The sequence below is a fragment of the Neomonachus schauinslandi genome, chromosome 15, assembly GCF_002201575.2.
Source record: "Neomonachus schauinslandi chromosome 15, ASM220157v2, whole genome shotgun sequence".
In the NCBI taxonomy this organism is placed as follows: Eukaryota; Metazoa; Chordata; class Mammalia; order Carnivora; family Phocidae; genus Neomonachus; species Neomonachus schauinslandi.
This window is the reverse complement of record NC_058417.1, coordinates 13,933,970-13,953,233: the sequence shown is the minus strand read 5'-3', so window position 1 is coordinate 13,953,233 and position 19,264 is coordinate 13,933,970. Positions and strand designations below refer to the sequence as shown.

General features: G+C 37.8%; 1 protein-coding gene and 1 pseudogene across 3 annotated transcripts in view; one reads left to right on the top strand and one right to left on the bottom strand.

The window, feature by feature from the left end:
- PAFAH1B1 (platelet activating factor acetylhydrolase 1b regulatory subunit 1) overlaps positions 1-19,264 on the top strand; it is an 87,075-nt gene that overhangs the window by 53,368 nt on the left and 14,443 nt on the right. For all 3 annotated transcript variants that reach the window (XM_021704461.2, XM_021704462.2, XM_021704463.2), the window contains exons 3-6: positions 10,861-10,945; positions 11,205-11,279; positions 12,095-12,301; positions 18,650-18,818. In XM_021704461.2, coding sequence (XP_021560136.1) covers positions 10,861-10,945; positions 11,205-11,279; positions 12,095-12,301; positions 18,650-18,818 — 536 coding nt within the window. The remainder of the gene's footprint in view (positions 1-10,860; positions 10,946-11,204; positions 11,280-12,094; positions 12,302-18,649; positions 18,819-19,264) is intronic.
- LOC110593224 lies at positions 651-947 on the bottom strand (annotated as a pseudogene).

Here is a 19,264-nt window from a genome sequence, read left to right as displayed (position 1 = left end):
GACCTTTTAGTACTTTTTAGACTGACTTTGACCTCTCTCGTGTGTTTGTCACTGCTATCCATCTCCATTTCTTTGAAGCTTCCTTCTCCATTGCCTTGCTCACATCTCTCTCTCTCTCTCTTTTTTTTTTAAGATCTTATTTATTTATTTCACAGAGAGAGATAGGGAGGGCAGGAACACAAGCAGGGGGAGTGGGAGAGGGAAAAGCAGGCTTCCCACTGAACAGGGAGCCCGATGTGGGGCTCGAACCCAGGACCCTGGGATCATGACCTGAGCCGAAGGCAGACGCTTAACAACTGAGCCACCCAGGCGCCCCTCTCACATCTCTCTTGATTGTCTTCTCTTTATTTTATTTTTTTTTTAAGATTTATTTGTTTGAGAGAGAGAGAGAGAGCATGTGCATGAGTAGGGGGAGAGGGAGAGAGACAGGGAGAGAGAATCTCCAGCAGACTCCCTGCTGAGGGCGGAGCCTGGTACAGGCTAGATCTCAGGACCCTGAGATCATGACCTGAGCCAAAACCCAGGAGTCGGACGCTTCACTGACTGAGCCAGCCAGGTGCCCCTGTCTTAGTTCTTTTTTTTTTTTAACATTGAAGAAATCTTATTTTTATAAGAGAGTTAAGAAGTTAAGATACTTCCAGGTATTCTCTTCAGTGATGCTTCTTATCTTTATTCTTGGACTCCAGGTAATATTCCGCCCCTGCAGCTACCACAAATGCTGCAAATCCCCATTTGAATCCTTTTAATAATGCACCAACAAAGGAAACATTGTTTGCAAAGCCACCCATGTATCTCTAAGCTTCATATAGGCCCCATGGGTCCCTTAGCCCTCGTGCAGTCAGCCTCTCCTGGACAGTTGCTAATGGTGTCCCGTCTATCTTCCATTGTTTATGATCTGGAGGTTCCAGTTTACTAGGGCCATGTTCATGCCCATGTCCGTGGGCCATGTCTGACAGCAGTCTGACCTCTCACGACACTCAGTAGTCAGTCCTCCAGCCGGAGCCAAGCAGAAACAGAAGTTGTTCCCCTGTCTTAGTTCTTAAGTATTGCTATCTGTCAAGGTTCCATCGGTTACATTCTGGTCTCCTTTTTTGGCCCTCATAATATACCTTCTTCTGAATTGTCTTTCACTACTTAATGTGGTTTGAATCACTACTCCCTGATTGCTAATTTTCCCAAATTCTTTTCTTACATCAAGTCTCTCTCTCAAGCCATGACCTGTGTATCTAATTACCTCTTATATCATGTATCTTTACTTAAATATCTTATAGCTACTTCAAGTTGGAAGGTTTAAAACTGAACTCATATTCTACCTCGTTTTCTTCTTTGTACTACAATTCACTAGAAACTTGTGAATTAACTATGTTCTCCCATCTCTCACATCTAGTCAGTTACCAAAACAAAAGTCTAGTGGTTAAAAGTGTGATTCATTTTTGGCTTCAGGGATTTGGGTGTAGGGCTTTTTAAAGAGCAGTATAGGCTTTTTTTTTTTTTTTTAAGATTTTTTAATATATTTTAGAGAGAGTGTGTGTGCAGGGGCAGGGGATGCAGAGGGAGAGGGAGGGAGAGCCTTAAGCAGACTCCGCACTGAGCACAGAGTCTGATGCCGGGCTCGCTCTCATGACCCTGAGATCACAACATGAGCTGACACCAAGAGTTGGACGCTTAACTCACAGTGCCATCCAGGTGCCCCATTATAAGTCCATTTTTAAAGCACTTATAGGGGCGCCTGGGTGGCTCAGTTGGTTAAGTGACTGCCTTCGGCTCAGGTCATGATCCTGGAGTCCCGGGATCGAGTCCCACATCGGGCTCCCTGCTCAGCGGGGGGTCTGCTTCCCCCTCTGCCCTCTTCCCTCTCGTGCTCTCTGTCTCTCATTCTCTCTCTCTCAAATAAATAAATAAAATCTTTTTTTAAAAAAAAATAAATAAATAATAAAGCACTTATAAAAAAATACAGTATATGGAAATACATAAAAATGGAACCACTCTAATGAAAGGAGGGAGGTGCAGAGCTCCACCTGCTTAGCCAGTTTCTTCCCCAGCCACTCAGTAAATGTTTTTTAGAATTATTATCCTAGAGGGACGCCTGGGTGGCTCGGTCGGTTGAGCGTCTGCCTTCGGCTCAGGTCATGATCCCAGGGTCCTGGGATCGAGTCCTGCATTGGGCTCTCTGCTCTGTGGGGAGCCTGCTTCTCCCTCTGCCTCTGTCTCTCATGAATAAATAAATAAAATCTTTAAAAAAAAAATTATCCTAGATTATTTTACTACTTGCTAGTTTTGTGGCCTTGATAAGTCAGTCTGCCAATATATAATATAGGGGTAATACACTTTTTTACCTAATTTGGCAGGATTGTTTTAGGATCAAAAGAGATAGTGAATGTTGTTTGTTTGTTTGTTTTTAAAGATTTTATTTATTCATTTGAGACACAGAGATACAGAGAGAGAGCATGAGCAGGGAGAGAGGCAGAGGGAGAGGGAGAAGCAGACTCCCCGCTGAGCAGGGAGCCCGATGCGGGGCTCGATCCCAGGACGCTGGGATCATGACCTGAGCTGAAGGGAGACGCTTAACCATCTGAGCCACCCAGGCGCCCCGTGAATGTTGTTTTTTAAATTGTATTTAACATTTTATAAAAAGTATAAATGTGACATAAAACTATAATGAGGTGCTGCTTTATGCACATTTGTAATCACCTGCATCTTTCTAATTCATTGCATTTGCCACACAACATCTTTTTAAAATGCAGATGTCGAGGGGCGCCTGGGTGGCTCAGTCTTTTGAGCATCTCACCCTTTATTTCGGCTCAGATCATGATCTGTGGGTCATGAGATCAAGCCCTGCATTGGGCTCCACACTCAGTTGGAGTCTACTTGAGTTTCTCTCCCTCTACTCCTCCCCCTGCTCATGCTCACTCCCTCTCTGTCTCTCAAAAAAGTAAATAAATCTTTAAAAAAAACCCAATAAAATGCAGATGTTGAATTAAGCTACATAGAATATAGAAATATTCAGAAGTTTTAAAAATTTAACATCTAGTCCACTTTTTATAAAAGTTACATAAGCAGAATCAAAGGATAAAAACTTGCGTTTTTTTTAAGTCAGTAAATGCTAATTGAAATGTTTGAAAAGTAAAGATGGTAAAGGGATGACATTCATAACTATTGATAGGAATATAAATTGGTATAACTCTGGGGAGCAATTTTTCAGTAGCTATCAAAATGTCCTAAAAATGTGTATAACTTTTGTCTTTGTTCAGTCTACTCTAATAAATACTGTAAACTGGGTGGCTTATTAACAGAAGAGATTTTTTTTTTTTTAAGATTTTATTTATTTATTTGACAGAGAAAGAGATAACAAGAGGGAACACAAGCAGGGGGAGTGGGAGAGGGAGAAGCGGCTTCCCGCTGAGCAGGGAGCCTGATGTGGGGGTCAATCCCAGAACCCTGGGATCATGACCTGAGCTGAAGGCAGACGCTTAACGACTGAGCCACCCAGGTGCCCCCAGAGATTTATTTCTTAGGGTTCTAGAGGCTGGAAAGTCCAAGATCAAAGCATTAGCACATTTGGTGTCTGGTGGTGCTTGCTTCCTAGTTAACATTCTCTTTTTATAAGGGCATTAATCCCATTCATGAGGGCTCTGCCCTCATGATCTAAGCACCTCCAAAAGCCCCATCTCCAAATACCATCATATTAGGTTTCAATATAAGAATTAGTGGCAGCGGGGCGCCTGGGTGGCTCAGCTGTTTAGCGTCTGCCTTCGGCTCAGGTCATGATCCCAGGGTCCTGGGATCGAGTCCCACATCGGGCTCCTTGCTCAGCGGGAAGCCTGCTTCTCCCTCTCCCCCTCCCCCTGCTTGTGTTCCCTCTCTCGCTGTCTCTCTCTCTCTGTCAAAAAAAAAAAAAAAAGAATTAGTGGCAGGGAGGAGGATGACACACAAACATTCAATGTGTAACATCTTTTGACTCCAGTGTAAAGATGTGAGAAAGGCTTTATATGAATGTCTACTTGCAACATTGTTTAAAATGGTGAAAAATTAGAAACAACCTGAAAGTCCAACAGTAGGTAATTGCATAAATAAAATTTGGTACATCTACATCATAGAATATTGTGCTTGAATATTAATAACTATAATGTTACAGATGAATATTTAATGACCAGGGAAGATTTTCATGACATGGTGGACAGATAAAGTTACTTGACAAAAAGCCATACAGAGGTTCGTGGGTGGCTCAGTCGGTTGGGTAGCTGCCTTTGGCTCAGGTCATAATCTCAGCAGTCCTGGGATGGAGCCCGGGCTCCTTTCTGGGGGGTGGGGGGAAAGTCTGCTTCTTCCTCTCCTTCTGCCCCTCGCCCTGCTGGTGCTCTGTCTCTCTCTCTCTCAAATAAATTATTTTTAAAAAAAAAAAAAAGCCATACATAATACATCCATGGTGATGTGAATTTATTGGCAAAGAACATGGTATGAGATGACTATACGGAAGGGTTAGCAGTGGTAATCTGAAAATGTTGGGACTTTTTTAATAAGGAAAAGGAATAGTTTGCATTTTTCTCCTTTTACTGTTGTTTCCTGGAAAAGTACCACCATTTATCTATCTTTACAAAAAATAAGTTCATTAAGGTAATAATTGTTATAATTTGTGCATGTATTACATATATATATGTATTATTTCTTTTTTTTTTTTTAAAGATTTTATTTTTATTTATTTGAGAGAGAGAGAATGAGAGACAGAGAGCATGAGAGGGAGGAGGGTCAGAGGGAGAAGCAGACTCCCTGCCGAGCAGGGAGCCCGATGCGGGACTCGATCCCGGGACTCCAGGATCATGACCTGAGCCGAAGGCAGCCGCTTAACTGACTGAGCCACCCAGGCGCCCCTATATGTATTATTTCTTATATGAGCTTCAGAGTTGTAAGCTGTGTGCTGTGTCTTCAGGCAAAGTTTCAGGCATTAGGGTTTGACCCTGAGGTAAGAATGGAGCTAGGTAGGAACATTAAATATTTGCAAGTACTATATATGATTTGTTTACCCTTGACATTTTTAAAGAAGAAAATAAAGCTAAGAAATAGATATGTTTTTAACTTGTTTCCCTTATTATTTGGGATATTCTAACCAAGGGAAATTTACTTTTGTTGAAGGTTTGTAACACAGGCTCTGACAACACAGTATTTGATGGAATATTTTGAGAGATCCATTGCCTTCCTATTTGGTATTGTTTGGGAAGGCCCAAGTAGAACTACTTGGAAATTAAGACGAAATAGATTTCAGCTCCATGTAAAGAACACACTTCTTATGAATCAAGTTATCCATTAGTAGAACAGACCAGAAGGTACAGGCTGTGTGATATGAGCAGCACACAGACACAGACTCACAATAATAGTAAGAATTTATCTTTCCTCAGCCCCCATTTTCATGAATGTGATGTGCTTGACCCTGTCATCCACTGGTTACTATGCTTTAATCTTTGGTATGCTAATAATTACCTGGAATATTAAGTGTTTGATGCAATTCCCTATTATCTTTCTCCACTGTTTGTTTTACTTTTTTAACATGCCATTGAATTAAAACTTGATTCTACCAATTCTACGATACTACTAGAGTGTTTTTATTTCCTAAAGCATTAGGTGGGCAGTGGCTTTGATAGGGTAGTCATAGGAGCATTGTTTGTGGTAGTAAAAGCATATGTCTGTAATGGAATACAATCTGTTTTTTTAAAGGCAAATTTATGTCTGCTGGTAAAGCATGATGGCTTAGCTTGAGTTTATGTGACTGTGTAAGAAACAAATATTGATTATCTCTAGAAGACTATGCAGGAATTTGTGTGTTTAGGTAGATTGTCTCTGAATATACAAAACACTGATTAAGTGGTTACCTTAGGAATGGAATATTAGGGGTCAGTGGTAGAAAGGATATTTTATTGTGGACTTATATATTTAAGTTTTGTTTAACCTTGCATATATGTTAACTTTTTAATTATTTAAATTACAATGTTTTAAAGGAATCCCAAACAGCTATTTCTGTCACAGTGGTGCTTAAGGCTCAAAAAAGTTGAGAGACATTGGAATAGGTTGCTTTAGGAGGGGAGGTAGCTGATTTTCTCTTTGAAAGATTATAAGGACAGCATGAAGAAGCACCTGCTAATTGAGCTTTTCTAACCTTCGAATTTTCTAATTCTAAATGAATGTCTCATTCTATGATATACTAAGTTTAGAGCTTGTGCCCTTTTTTTCACCCATTCTAATGGTTAAAATTATCTCTGATATTAAATACTTATTAGTTATAATTTATCAGAACAATTTTCTATGCAAAACTAAATTTCAGTTGCTAGTCCTTGAGCATCTGCTAGCATAACAAGTAGTAAAGGAAGGCTAAATGTAAACATGAACAAAACTGATGATGACTGTCACAAATCAGTAGCTGTTCTATAAGCTGTATCTTGACCTGCAGAGTCCCCTCATATTGTAAGGTAAGCAGTACATTAGAAACTTACAACTAAAAGCTCAAGAATAATGTTTTAATATTTTGGATGTACTATGACAGGACTAAGTGTTTTAGAGGCTTTGGGGGAGGGTTCCTTTTTTTGTGAAATACTTGTATGATTTGGAAGGGAATACTTTTAAAAGAGTGTTTTAAGATTTATGAGATTTTAAATAAAATATTTAACATAGAAATCAGATTTTGTGGGGCGCCCGGGTGGCTCAGTCAGTTGAGCATCTGACTCTTGATTTTGGCTCAGGTCATGATCTCAGGGTCATGGGATTGAGCCCCACGTAGGGCTCCATGCCCACTTGGTGCAGTCTGCTTATCCCTCTCCCTCCCCCTCTGCCTCTCCACCTGCTTGCACATGCTCGCTGTCTCTTAAATAAATGAATAAATAAAATCTTATTTAAAAATCGGGTTTTGATGGGAGCAGCCAATTATATAAGGCAATTAATAACAAAAGCAAAGAAACACATTGACAACAATACAATAATAGTGGGGGACTTTAACACCCCCCTCACTGAAATGGACAGATCGTCTAAGCAAAAGATCAACAAGGAAATAAAGACTTTAAATGACACATTGGACCAAATGGACTTTACAGACATATTCAGAACATTCCACCCCAAAGCAACGGAATACACATTCTTCTCTAGTCCCCATGGAACCTTCTCCAGAATAGATCACATCCTAGGTCATAAATCAGGTCTCAACCGGTACCAAAAGATTGGAATCATTCCCTGCTTATTTTCAGACCACAATGCTTTGAAACTAGAGCTCAATCACAAGACAAAAGTCAGAAAGAACTCAAATACATGGAGGCTAAAGAGCATCCTACTGAAGAACGAATGGGTCAACCAGGAAATTAAAGAAGAATTAAAAAAATACATGGAAACCAATGAAAATGAAAACACAACTATTCAAAATCTTTGGGATGCAGCAAAGGCAGTCCTAAGAGGAAAGTATATAGCAATACAAGCCTTTCTCAAGAAGCAAGAAAGGTCTCAAGTACACAACCTAACCCTCCACCTAAAGGAGCTGGAGAAAGAACAGCAAATAAAGCCTAAACCCAGCAGGAGAAGAGAAATAATAAAGATCAGAGCAGAAATCAATGAAATAGAAACTAAAAGAACAGAACAGATCAACGAAACTAGGAGCTGGTTCTTTGAAAGAATTAACAAGATTGATAAACCCCTGGCCAGACTTATCAAAAAGAGAAGAGAAATGACCCAAATCAACAAAATCATGAATGAAAGAGGAGAGATCACAACCAACACCAAAGAAATACAAACAATTATAAGAACATATTATGAGCAACTCTATGCCAGCAAATTAAATAACCTGGAAGAAATGGATGCATTCCTAGAGATGTACCAACTACCAAAACTGAACCAGGATGAAATAGAAAACCTGAACAGACCTATAACCACTAAGGAAATTGAAGCAGTCATCAAAAATCTCCCAAAAAACAAAAGCCCAGGGCCAGATGGCTTCCCAGGGGAATTCTACCAAACATTTCAAGAAGAATTAATACCTATTCTTCTGAAACTGTTCCAAAAAATAGAAATGGAAGGAAAACTTCCAAACTCATTTTATGAGGCCAGCATTACCTTGATCCCAAAACCAGACAAAGACCCCATCAAAAAGGAGAATTACAGACCAATATCCCTGATGAACATGGATGCAAAAATTCTCACCAAAATACTAGCCAACAGTATCCAACAGTACATTAAAAGGATTATTCACCATGACCAAGTGGGATTTATCCCTGGGCTGCAAGGTTGGTTCAACATCCGCACATCAATCAATGTGATACAATACATTAACAAAAGAAAGAACAAGAATCATATGATCCTCTCAATAGATGCAGAAAAAGCATTTGACAAAGTACAGCATCCTTTCTTGATCAAAACTCTTCAGAGTATAGGGATAGAGGGTACATACCTCAAGATCATAAAAGCCATCTATGAAAAACCTACAGCGAATATCATTCTCAATGGGGAAAAACTGAGAGCTTTCCCCCTAAGGTCAGGAACGCGGCAGGGATGTCCACTATCACCACTGCTATTCAACATAGTATTGGAAGTCCTAGCCACAGCAATCAGACAACAAAAAGAAATCAAAGGCATCCAAATTGGCAAGGAAGAAGTCAAACTCTCACTCTTTGCAGATGATATGATACTTTATGTGGAAAACCCCAAAGACTCCACCCCAAAACTGCTAGAACTCATACAGGAATTCAGTCAAGTGGCAGGATATAAAATCAATGCACAGAAGTCAGTGGCATTCCTATACACCAACAACAAGACAGAAGAAAGAGAAATTAAAGAGTCAGTCCCATTTACAATTGCACCCAAAACCATAAGATACCTAGGAATAAATCTAACCAAAGAGACAAAGGATCTGTACTCAGAAAACTATAAAATACTCATGAAAGAAATTGAGGAAGACACAAAGAAATGGAAAAACGTTCCATGCTCATGGATTGGAAGAACAAATATTGTGAAGATGTCAATGCTACCTAGAGCAATCTACACATTCAATGCAATCCCCATCAAAATACCATCCACTTTTTTCAAAGAAATGGAACAAATAATCCTAAAATTTGTATGGAACCAGAAAAGACCCCGCATAGCCAGAGGAATGTTGAAAAAGAAAAGCAAAGCCGGCGGCATCACAATTCCAGACTTCCAGCTCTATTACAAAGCTGTCATCATCAAGACAGTAGGGTACTGGCACAAAAACAGACACATAGATCAATGGAACAGAATAGAGAGCCCAGAAATGGACCCTCAACTCTATGGTCAACTCATCTTTGACAAAGCAGGAAAGAATGTCCAATGGAACAAAGACAGTCTCTTCAACAAATGGTGTTGGGAAAATTGGATAGCCACATGCAGAAGAATGAAACTGGACCATTTCCTTACACCACACACAAAAATAGACTCCAAATGGTTGAAAGACCTCAATGTGAGACAGGAGTCCATCAAAATCCTAAAGGAGAACACAGGCAGTAACCTCTTTGACCTCAGCCGAAGCAACTTCTTCCTAGAAACATCGCCAAAGGCAAGGGAAGCAAGGGCAAAAATGAACTATTGGGACTTCATCAAGATAAAAAGCTTTTGCAAAGCAAAGGAAACAGTCAACAAAACCAAAAGACAACCGACAGAATGGGAGAAGATATTTGCAAATGACATATCAGATAAAGGGCTAGTATCCAAAATCTGTAAAGAGCTCATCAAACTCAACACCCAAAGAACAAAGAATCCAATCAAGAAATGGGCAGAAGACATGAACAGACATTTTTCCAAAGAAGACATCCAAATGCCCAACAGACACATGAAAAAGTGCTCAGTATCGCTCGGTATCAGGGAAGTCCAAATCAAAACCTCAATGAGATACCACCTCACACCTGTCAGAATGGCTAAAATTAACAAGTCAGGAAATGACAGATGTTGGCGGGGATGCGGAGAAAGGGGAACCCTCCTACACTGTTGGTGGGAATGCAAGCTGGTGCAGCCACTCTGGAAAACTGTATGGAGGTTCCTCAAAAAGTTGAAAATAGAGCTACCGTATGATCCAGCAATTGCACTACTGGGTATTTACCCCAAAGATACAAAAGTAGGGATCCGAAGGGGTACGTGCACCCCGATGTTTATAGCAGCAATGTCCACAATAGCCAAACTGTGGAAAGAGCCAAGATGTCCATCAACAGATGAATGGATAAAGAAGATGTGGTATATATATACAATGGAATATTATGCAGCCATCAAAAGGAATGAGATCTTGCCATTTGCAACAACGTGGATGGAACTGGAGGGTATTATGTTGAGTGAAATAAGTCAAACAGAGAAAGACATGTATCATATGACCTCACTGATATGAGGAATTCTTAATCTCAGGAAACAAACTGAGGGTTGCTGGAGTGGGGGGTGGGGTGGGAAGGATGGGGTGACTGGGTGATAGACACTGGGGAGGGTATGTGCTCTGGTAAGCGCTGTGAATTGTGCAAGACTGTTGAATCTCAGATCTGTACCTCTGAAACAAATAATGCAATATATGTTAAGAAAAAAAAAAGAAGAAGGTAGTGGGAGGGGAAGAATGAAGCGGGGGAAATCGGAGGGGGAGACGAACCATGAGAGACGATGGACTCTGAAAAACAAACAGGGTTCTAGAGGGGAGGGGGGTGGGAGGATGGGTTAGCCCGGTGGTGGGTATTGAGGAGGGCACATTCTGCATGGAGCACTGGGTGTTATGCACAAACAATGAATCATGGAACACTTCATCTAAAACTAATGATGTAATGTATGGGGATTAACATAAGAATAAAAAAAATGGGAAAGAAAATCGGGTTTTGTTAGAAGTCACTTGAATTTGTTTTCTTTCAGAAATCGAGCTATAGCAGATTATCTTCGTTCAAATGGCTACGAAGAGGCATATTCAGTTTTTAAAAAGGAAGCTGAATTAGATATGGTATGTTTGCCTTTTTACAGTTATTCGTGGTATTGTTAATAAGTGGATTTTACTCAAGTATCAGTATTGAACAGTCATGTCAGTTATTCACAAATGCTATCATTTGTTATGTGGTTCTTTGGCCCTAGGTTTTCACCACCCCCCCCCCCTTTTTGTATAATCAAAAATTTAGTAACATTTGGGCTTAGGTGAATGGTCTGTATGCTTGAACAATGTAGTTGAGCCATTTTTCAAAAGGTTCTCTTTTTTTTTCCTCTAGAATGAAGAATTAGATAAGAAATATGCTGGTCTTTTGGAAAAAAAATGGACATCCGTTATTAGATTACAAAAGAAGGTATCTACGTCTTCTTTCTTTAAAGTCACTTGTACTCAGAGTGCTCTTATATAAACTTTCTGAAAATATATCAGTTATTCTGCATTGATTAATAATTATATTTACTCTTGAAAGGCAAATAAAAATCATTTTTATGCATTAAAAAAAACTGACCTAGACAGGTCTTTGCCTAATACATGCTAACTCATGCAACCCAAATGTTGGCTCCAATGAATCTACATAACCCTGACTTGAAAGAATTGATACTGAAAGAACTCATTTGTGCATTTAGATTGGAAGAAAGCATGGAGCCAGTATGATGCTGGGGAAAGAGCACTAAAGTGTGCACTTAAGAGAAGTCCTTTTCATCTCTGAGCTTTTGTTTTTATCTGTAAAGTGAAGGCAACAAATAATACTCTGGTCCTAAAATTTATACTTTTAGTAGGCAAAGTTAGAATAAATAAATAACATTCTTTAACATGAGTTAATCCATAAAAAGCTCTTAGAAAAGTTGCATAGCACATACATAATGTCAGCTTTTAATGTCAGCTTTTATTGCACTGCTCTTCCTCTAATTAGTAGATAGAAATTGAAATTTTTTTAGTTAAGTAGTTGATACAGTCATAGTTTTTCTCAAGTTTCAGTTTTGTCACACTAATAAAATTTTGGGTAGTATATTATATAGATCTTTTCAATTAAATTTGATGAATGCTTTGTAAATTACTGAAATTTCTTCAAGTATCCTGCATAAATAGATGCAAACTAAAGGCAGTTTTTAAAAATATCAAATATATTACTTTTATTGGAATCTGTATATAACCGTGTTCCTTCTCAAGGTTATGGAATTAGAATCAAAACTAAATGAAGCAAAAGAAGAATTTACGTCAGGTGGACCCCTTGGTCAGAAACGAGACCCAAAAGAATGGATTCCCCGTCCACCAGAAAAATATGCGTTGAGCGGTCATAGGAGTCCAGTCACTCGAGTAATTTTCCATCCTGTGTTCAGTGTTATGGTCTCTGCTTCAGAGGATGCTACAATTAAGGTAATTTTTTCAAAAAAATTAAAGATGTTAAAAGCAGATTAAAGTTAATTGGGTATAAGAAAAAAAAAGATCCTGAAAATGCAGACCTATGCAAGACAGGAAAGACGGGAGTTTGTAGCTCCTGAGAGGCAAGCTGCCAAGTAAGTTTACTGATGAATTTGAGAAAATAGGGTGTCACTGATTTAGTGTTGGGCCATAGGTCACCTAGTACTTGAATAATTTTTGTTTTTGGAGAAGGAAGACATAAGTGTACCTTGCTTTTAAGCAGAGATGATAGATGAAAATATAAGATTACAACATGAGTACTTCAGGGGATGAATATATTCTGCAAAAGAATTCAGTAGGGGACTTACTCAAATTGGGCTCTCCTTGATGTATTTTAAATACTGGCTTTGATTCCAAACAGTAGTTCTCTCCAGGGGTGTGGGGATATAGAAGATTTTCACTTTATAAGTTATGTATTTCTCTCATTTTTTATTTTTTACAGTAAGTATACACATTTTAATGTTTTATCTTTTAATCCAGAAAAAAAGGTTGTTTTTATAATTCCCTTTGATCCAGACACAATACAGTAACAGTTATATAAACTACCTACAGAAAGATAAGTAAAATATAGTTAAAAGGGTTAGGTAGGTTTTTCTCTTCTAAGGCTTTTTCCAGATTAAGTTCTAGAGGGAGAGGGAGAAGCAGGCTTCCCGTGGAGCAGGGAGCCTGATGCGGGGCTTGATCGCAGGACCCTGGGATCATGACCTGAGCCGAAGGCAGACGCTTAACAGACTGAGCCACCCAGGCGCCCCTAAGTTCTAGATTTTAATAAATTTCATTTATAGAGGTATAATTAAGAAAACATGAGTAGGTTGTTAAGACTATATCGCCTAGCAGTAGTCCAGTGTAAAATACCGTAATGACTTAAATGTGACTCTCCTTAATTTGTTCTTCAAATTAAACATTGTTTTATATTTTCCTAATGTGGTTTCTTTCTTTAGTTTCTAAATCAGTGGCTTCCTTCCATCCCATGGGCTGGTGATCCATGGGGTGGGCTGCAGAGTAATTGGAAGAGAGTCTTAAATCATATGTGTACCATGTAGTCTGAAATGATTACATACCTAATACATTAACCATTGCTGTTTTTCAAATATATGTAGACATGTATTTAAATTATTGATTTCATGATAGTTTTGTGTACTGTAAAAACTGTACTGCTGTCAAGAGGCATAAGGGTGAATAGATTAAAAACCCAGTCTTAATTATTGATTTTACGGCGCAGTGGTATAAAAGCATAAACAAAACTGTAAATGTGCCATCTTAAAATATACCTATTGCGTGAACTTTAAAATAATACAGATCAGGGCGCCTTGGCTGGCTCAGTTGGTAGAGCATGCAACTCTTGATCTCAGGATGGTGAGTTCAAGCCACCATGTTGGGTGTGGAGCCTACTTAAAAAAATAAAATAAAATGTTACAATTCGAAGTTTTAAAATTTCTGTGTGTAATAATCATATCACATATCTCAGCAACTACTTAATAGTTCTCCCTTCCATTTACTCTTTATTTAATGTGTGTACACGTGGTTGCTTCATTAATGAAAATCATTTGTATTTAGTTTCAATTCTTTTTTTATTAAATTATTTTAGAAATAGGTTTCTTTGTTTCTGATGAATCATTTTTAATGATTTTATGCTAGTTGTTTTGTTTATATGTGGAGGCTTTATAGGGGAGTTAATGCTCTTGTTTAAAGTCCTGACCCCATCATTCAAAATTAATGTGATCATGGACAGATTAACTTTTTGTGCTTCTCTTTCCTCATCTATAAAATGAAGATAATTAATACTTATCTCAGGGCTTTTGGTAGGATTAAATAAGTTAATATGTGGAAACTGCTTAAAACAGTACTGGACAGACACTAAAGGAGTACTTGGTGCTAACAGTGTTTCAGTACCATGGACAAATTTTCTCCTTTGGACTTTTTATGTCCTTTCCAATCATCTACTATCATAAATAATGTTCTGTTCATTCTTACCCATAAAGCTTTTTTTTCCCTCTCATTAAATTACTTCTGTGTATATTTTTTGGAATGAAAAAAACTTTTTCTACTCTCCTTCCATACTTTTATTATTCAGTTGTAGTAAAACCTAGGTGATTGCTAAATGAAGATTGTGATAGAACTACTTTCCCAAAAACTCAAAGAAGAACATAGACAGAATTTTTTGTAATTTTGTGACTGTCTTGGACAAAGTGCTTGGTATGTTTAAGGCTCAGTTTTCTCATTACAGTTCTTTGGCTTAAAATTAAGTAATGTGTACATAACATATTAGCAGTATAGTGCCTGACAGATTTAGGTAGATGGTAAGGTCCCAGTAAAATGTAGTTAATGGTAACAGAAATTCTTATTATATTATTTCCCTCGTGCATCTGGTAAATACAACAGATTTATTCCTTTTAGAGTAATTCATTTATATCATCAACCTTTAATAATTTAGGGAAAATGTAGGATAGATATTTGAAATAGTTCATAACAGTATTTTGAAATGTTATTTATTTTTCTTTTTTTAAGATTTTATTTTTAAGTAGTCTCCACACCCAGTGTGGGGCCCAAACCCGTAACCCTGAGACAAAGAGTCGCACATTCCACTGACCTAGCCAATCAGGCACCCCTTGAAATGTTATTTCTGATTGTTACGTATTCTTAAACATTTTTAAAAATGAACAGCAGGGGCGCCTGCCTTCGGCTCAGGTCATGATCCCGGGGTCCTGGGATCGAGCCCCGCATCGCATCGGGCTCCCTGCTCCGCGGGAAGCCTGCTTCTCCTCTCCCACTCCCCCTGCTTGTGTTCCCTCTCTTGCTGTGTCTATCTCTGTCAAATAAATAAATAAAATCTTAAAAAAAAAAAAAATGAACAGCAAACAAAACTGAAAAATACATTCAACAAATGAGGCAAATGGACTGCCAAACTTTTTTTTTTTTTAAGATTTTATTTATTTGACAGAGCACAAGCAGGGGGAGTGGGAGAGGGAGAAGCAGGCTCCCCACTGAGCAGGGAGCGCAATGCAGGGGCTCGATCCTGGGACCCTGAGATCATGACTTGAGCCAAAGGCAGACGCTTAACTGACTGAGCCACCCAGGTGCCCCAGGACTGCCAACTTTTTATAGAGTTCAAAGCAAATGTGAAAAACAGTAATCATTCTCAATAGAAAATTGAACTGTGGGATGTAAACAGACAATTCATAGAAGAAAAAATGGCTTACCAACAGTAAAAAAAAGTTTTGGCTTTGCTACTAATAGTAGAAAAAATGCATATTAATATTACAGTATATCTCAAATCTGTCAGTATATTTTACTTCTTAGATGAGAATTCCCAGTGGTGATAAGAGTTTAATGAATCAGGCATTCTCATTACATTTGATACAATCTTATGAGAGAACAATTTAGCAGAAGGGCTTAAAAAGTATACTTTTTGACCCAAAATTCTATACTTTTTGACCCAAAATTCTTTTTCACCATCTGACCTAATATTGCAAAATGAGGACAGATATTTTTCAATATTCAAAGATTTTCATTTATATAATGTTTTCTATAATAATGAAAAATTGTAGGGTACCTGGCTCAGTCGGTTGAGTTGTCTGACTCTTGATATCAGCTCAGTCATGATCCTCAGGGTTGTAAGATTGAGCCCCTTGTTGGGCTCTGTGCTGGGCATGGAGCCTGCTTGAGATTCTCTCTCTCAGCCCTTCCCTTCCCCCACAAAAAATTTAGCTAACAATAGGAATTCCTTTAAAAAAAAGATGTTTGCCCCCAAAAGGCAGGGGGAGGGGTACGCAGCACATGGCTGGCTCAGTGGGTGGAGCATGCAATTTTTGAGCCCCGCATTGGGTGTAGAGATTACTTAAAAATAAAATCTTTAAAAAAAAAATGTTTGCCAAGTCTTTAATGGCATGGAATAATACTTGTGAGAAGCAGAGAAGAAATGGGATAATGAAGTATACACAGTCATTATACTTAAAAATAGCATAGAAAGAATGGAAAAACCATTCCTTTGGTAGGATAGTGGTTATTTTTATTGCCTTTAGATAAGTACATTATAGCTTATCATGAGCATTTATTTTTATAATTATACAAAAGGTAAATAGCAAGTAAAGGAAAAATAAAATTAATTCTTATTAATTCTTGATATTTGCAAACTAACGTTAAAATGCCTTGTTCACCATCTATGAAGAGAGACAGTTCATTTTCTGAGTATATTTTAGAGAACATGCTATAGTGTTCTTTGACAAATGCATGGGAAGTTAACTGAAACTGAACTGCAAGATCACACCTTATTTTTAGTATGTAAAATATTCATCTGAACTTTTGGTGTCGTTAGATACTAAACAGGACAAAAATCTTACAAAAAAAGAAAACAACTGACCAGTATTATACCATTCATGAACGCATATGCAAAATCCTTAACAAATTATAAGCAGATTAAATCCAGCAATTTATAAAAAGGTTAATTAATACGACCCAAGTAGGGTTTATCCCAGAGTGCAGAATTGGGAAAATCAGTCAGTATGATACACCACATCAATAAAAAAAACATAATGGGTTCTGAAAATGCATCTGACAAAATTCCAGCATTCATTTATGATAATAGCTCACAGCAAGCTAGGAAGGGAGCTTCATTAAGCTGATAAAAGGTTAAAAGGTATCTGAGCATAATAATTAATGGTGGAAAACAATGCTTTCCCCCTGAGATCAGGAACCAAGGCCAGGATGTTCAGTCTCAACCACTTACATTCATGTTTGTAAAAGAGTGCCTTGTCAGTGCAGTAAGGCAGACAAAGAAAGAAAAGGCATACAGATTGGAAAGGAAGAAATGAAACTGTCTTTACTGGCAGACAACATGATCATCTATGTAGAAAGCCCAAAGAATCCACCAAAAAGCTACTAGAACTACTCTGGATACAGGGTTACTATACAAAGGGTCATTGTATTTCTATAAACTTAACAATGAATAATTTGAAAATTGAAATTTTAAAATGCCACATAATAGCATCAAAAAAACCCAGGATACTTAAGGATAAATCTAAGAAAATACGTGCAAAATTAGAAATCACTTCTATGTAGAAGTACTTGAATATATGGTAAGAAAAAAATCTGTTTATATTGAGAAGGGTATATACATTTTCTGGAAAAGAAAAGTGTTTTAGAAGATAGTTTATTTTTCTTAGGTGAGTTTTTTATGTAGTTGGGATCACATGTAATTTTGTGTTCTCTTTTATTTAACATTATTTTATTATGTAACAGGTTCCTTATAATTGCAGGTCTTAACATCTACTTAGCCATTCCACTAATGTTGTTTCCCCTAATTGTTTCCAAGTTTTTGAAATGCATTTTCTATTCTTTAAATTGGTTGGTATATAACCTACTGCAGGTAAATTTGAACCTACCATAGGAAGAATGGAATCAATCATTTGATTTTAGAGCATATATAATTGGTGTCGGGTAAAGATTGAACTTCAGACTAGCATTTGACCACCAGAGTGAAAGTTTAGAATGTTCTTGAGGTCTGTTTCTAATATTTATTCTTTTTTTAATAAAGATTTTATTTACCTGTTTATTTATTTATTTGCAAGAGAGAGAATGAGAGAGAGCGCGATTGAGGGGAGGAGCAGAGGGAGAGAGACAAGCTGACTCCGCATTGAGCACGGAGCCCAATGTGGGGCTCGATTCCACGACCCCGATATCATGACCTGAGTTGAAATCAAGAATTGGATGCTTAACCAACTGAGCCACCCAAGCACCCCTAATATTTATTCTTGATAGCTTATTATGTCTATTATCTTAGAAGAATTATCTTTAAAAAATGTCAGTGACTTCCCATTTTCGCATCAAAATGATATATGCTTTTGTTAATCTACTGTTCATGGACAGTAACATCTTATGAAGTCTTTCCTTGCCTCTTAGGTGTCTGAGCTCTTCTTGTCTATTAGATTAAGCATTCTTTATTGTCCCCTAATATTCTACATATAGATGCCTATCATAACTGCCCCCAAAACTTTTGTCTTTAAATTTACTTGTTTACATGTCTGTTGTCTCCTGTCAGACTGGGAAGAGACTTTGTTTGTCTTTTGGCTTTATATACCTACTCACTAGCATAATTAGGTATATGGTAGATAATGTGGTACCAGAAGTCTGTTTTAATAATCATAACTTCAGTTTTCTCTGTAGAGAAAAGACCAATTTATACTTGAAGATGTGCTGTTTCTAAGACAGCTCTCTTTGTCATTTGCTCATACTAGTCTGCTGAGTGCTAATGTGAAATGAGAAGGGATGGGGTGATGTTAACTTAAGTTTCTGATCATTTGACAGGTGTGGGATTATGAGACTGGAGATTTTGAGCGAACTCTTAAGGGACATACAGACTCTGTACAGGATATTTCATTTGACCACAGTGGCAAGCTTCTGGCTTCCTGTTCTGCAGATATGACCATTAAACTATGGGATTTTCAGGGCTTTGAATGCATCAGAACCATGCACGGTAAGGGGTAGAAGATAGTATTTTGATATTGATTTGTAACATCACATTCCAGAGAAAAGAATATTGTTTTCTAATAGTGTGCAGTCCCCTACATTTAATCCTTAATTGTATCAGTGGAAGAGCATATGATGTAAATAGCCCATGTGATAAGCCACAGTAGTTGAGAGTTGTTTCAGTTACGAGGTTTTAAGTATCTCCTAGTACTGGTTTATATAAAATACTTAATTCGTTTTCAGGAATATTTTTGGGTAAGAAAAACTGCTGGGATATCGGTCTTCAAGAAAGAAAGAAAATGGGGATTTGTTTTGTTTTATTTTTCAATTTTCTCACTTGAGAAACTGACGTCCAGAGCAAATAGGTATAGTAAAAGCTGGAACCTAGCATTTCTTGCTCATTTTATAATGTTTCACATATACTGTAGTCTCAGTGTTAGGTTGTTTTCCTGG